Consider the following 3114-nt stretch of genomic DNA (forward strand, 5'->3'; position numbering starts at 1 on the left):
AATACAGTAACTAGAGTAAATGTATTTCGTTTCTTTCCACCTCTGCTTTTTATAGTAAAGTAAAAGTCTTAAAGTATGTGACATTTACTGTACTCAAAAGTAATTCACACGTTATTGAAGTTTGTGGACTTGGATCGTCGACCCCCATTGTGTTCTTCCTGCCATTACTTCAGGACTTTTGTTTTGAAAAATGCTCGCAAATTAAAGCCACTTTATTGATAAAGTTGTACTGTTATTTTTGGATAGTTACTCTGTTTTGTCACGTAACAATAACTACTAAAGTTTTCCTTGTGCGTTTATATTTTTGTTGAGTGTATTTGTACTTTGAGTGTGTCCCCAGCTTGAGTTGCTGTAATTAGGCCAATGGCCGCTGCACCTGAGCGTGTGGAAACACACCAGGTGAAAGATGTTCAGCTTGATGAACGAGCCCTGCAGTTCGAAGCAATAAAAGTGTCTGTGTTTTTCTGCTTCCTGTGTACAGTCATGATGGCTTCCTTTTGGCGAGGTGCTCTGCTCTTGAGTCTCATTGCTGTTTCAGTTTCTGCAGGTAGTGTTCCAACAAACCAGTGCACACGTTTAACAAGCGTTTGAGCATGTTTTACTCTTTAAATGCATCCTTTTCTCCTTCTCTCTGACAGACATGAAGCTGGACTGTAGGTCTGATTTTGCGACGCTCGTGTGGACAGAGAGCAGAAGCCAGGTCGACTTGTCGCACTTTCGTCTTGGTAGCTGTTTCCCCACCAGCGTCACGGCCAGGGAGGTGGTTTTCAGCGTGGACTTCAGTGACTGTTACTTCAGCAGACTGGTGAGTACCATACTTGGAACTCGGCTTTGTAAGCCAACTATTCTTGTGCAGCTTAGTGACTCTCGTCTCCCCTGTAGGTCACTGGGGATCATCTGATCTACGCCAACAACCTGACCTACATTTCTACCCCTGAGTCTCGTGTACAGTCCTTCAGTCACCCAGTTGTTTGTACATATGATAGGTTTGTATTTATGCTAACTAGTTGTGTTTTTGTCTGCAAGTTGTTAATATACTAGGGTTTTAGGATTGTGACTCTGTCCTGACCTCAGATCAGTGTTACAGATGCTCTTGTTTCTGATGCAATAGATGACCTGGGCATCCCTCCATTTCTGATAAACCGATATCGTCACGTTTAATGTTTCTTCTTCATCCTTCGAGGGCAGCTACTCAAAATGCATAAATCTCATGTTCTACGGATTGTTCTAGAGCCCCAAAAGAGTTTGAACTCTAGGGCGACATTTAGTTTAGACCTTATTTGCAGAAGATACCCATCATCATAACAGAAATATTGAGCGTTCTTTTCCTGGCTTCTTGTTTAAAAACTAGGCCTTTACAGAATAAGATGTTCTCTTTTTTTAAATCTGTATAAAGGGTAGGTGTAGTAAAACTGCAAACTATGCAGTGATTGGTTTAAAAACTGCACTATGATCTAATTAGTCAAATCCTCCCCTCATGTTACAGAGTTAGTTTTGAGGCTCTAAATGGCGCACACACACAGGATATGTATGCTGTCACCTGCACTTCTGAAGCGTTCATGGAAATGGTGGTTACTGATGCCGAAATCCAGTCTACTCTACTGCAAATGCTCATGTTTAACTACAGCAGTTGCTGTATTCGATCTGTCTTTTTTCATACAGGCCTATAGACTGGTTCCCACTCATTTACCAACCTGTGTTTAACACGCATGGTCAAGGAGATCTAATTTTCCATGCTGGACTTATGAACGGTAGTAGTCGGAACACAAACCACTATCTCTGGATATGGTGGTGACTGTGATTCTGACCTACATCTGTCTGTTTGCTCTTAGGTGATTTCTCAGGACCTGCTGAATTGACTAGTTTCCCTCTGGGCTCCTTCATCCCGATCATGGCCAGTGTGGAGCAGGCGAACCATCAGCCCTTGCTGCTGTTTATTGAGGAATGCATCGCTGCTGCCACACCAGCGCTGTACCCTGAAAGCAACTTGTATACAATAATCACAAATAAGGGGTACTAGTCGTCATAAGGAAACCTATGAACATTTGCTTGCGAACATATTGGTAGTTTTGCTAAAAACGCTGCATGCATTCTTTCCATTGTGCAGATGTCTTGTGGACAGTAAGATATCCCGATCAAGATTTGAACCAAGGCAAAAATCATCTGAGATCAAACTATCCCTTCAAGCTTTTAGGTTTGGTCTTGGAGAACAGGTAAAATCCTTGTAAAATCTGAAGCTTCATTTGTAAATACTGCACCATAACATGCTTTGATGCCCTGGAAAACCTATTTTCACGCTCGGCAGATGTATCTCCATTGCAAACTTGTGGCTTGGGATCCCATGGGTCTGGAAAACACAAAGAAGGCCTGCCACTATGTCCGAAATCAGGGGTAAGACCCTAACCCTAACCCTCATTGTGGTACAGGTTTTTATATATACTCGTTTTCTGTACACTACTAATCACTGTTCTCCCATCAGTTGGGAGCTTCTGGATAACCCTGAATACAGTAATCTTTGTGACTGCTGTGACTCGAGCTGCAGGTCGAGGAAAACGAGGAGCACAGGGTTGGGTATGTACAGTTTCTGTGCAATATCTGGAATTAAAATGGTTTGATTTTACTATGACTTAAATTTGCTTGTTTTTATAGGTAAACTTGGTCTTGTACATGAAGCAGTCCTTGGGCCTTTCACCATCACAGAGTCCTGAAGCGGCCAAGTGACGGGCTGCTTGATTTTTGATGCGCCTTGAACTTTATTTTCCCCCGCTGCAGAAATGAATCCAGCGTATAGTGAACTTGCTTCAGTGTGATTTGAGTTTTTAGTGTTATCAGGCTTCTAAAAATCTCTTTCAGATGTGTGGCAATTAAATGTTTACAAACCTCATTGGGCGTCTTCGTTGTACTTCATAATGAGAAACTGTCATTGCAAGGTGTTTAGATTAACTGTCCAAAGGACAGTATAGATACATTTTTCAGTATAATATGATAAAGCATGAACAACTGAGTGTATACAGCACACATTTCCTTATGTATTCGTCCTTCTTTTGAACATACCTATGTCCTGTTGTAGTTCCAAAAATGGTTAATGGTTTTAAATATTACAGAGGAACCTTG

The 3114-nt window shown here is 41.6% G+C and overlaps 1 protein-coding gene across 1 annotated transcript; it reads left to right on the forward strand.

Moving 5' to 3' along the window:
- Positions 1-363: 363 nt before the first annotated feature.
- Positions 364-2708, forward strand: zp3f.1 (zona pellucida glycoprotein 3f, tandem duplicate 1; the record flags this gene model as incomplete). The annotated part of the gene is made up of 9 exons (XM_083888943.1): positions 364-547; positions 639-805; positions 883-986; positions 1663-1751; positions 1833-2013; positions 2108-2213; positions 2306-2391; positions 2480-2571; positions 2650-2708. The coding sequence occupies 9 exons, from the start codon at positions 364-366 to the stop codon at positions 2706-2708; spliced, it is 1068 nt and encodes a 355-aa protein (XP_083745069.1).
- Positions 2709-3114: the final 406 nt, after the last annotated feature.

This window comes from Microchirus variegatus (genome assembly GCF_963457635.1).
Source record: "Microchirus variegatus genome assembly, chromosome: 5".
In the NCBI taxonomy this organism is placed as follows: domain Eukaryota; kingdom Metazoa; phylum Chordata; class Actinopteri; order Pleuronectiformes; family Soleidae; genus Microchirus; species Microchirus variegatus.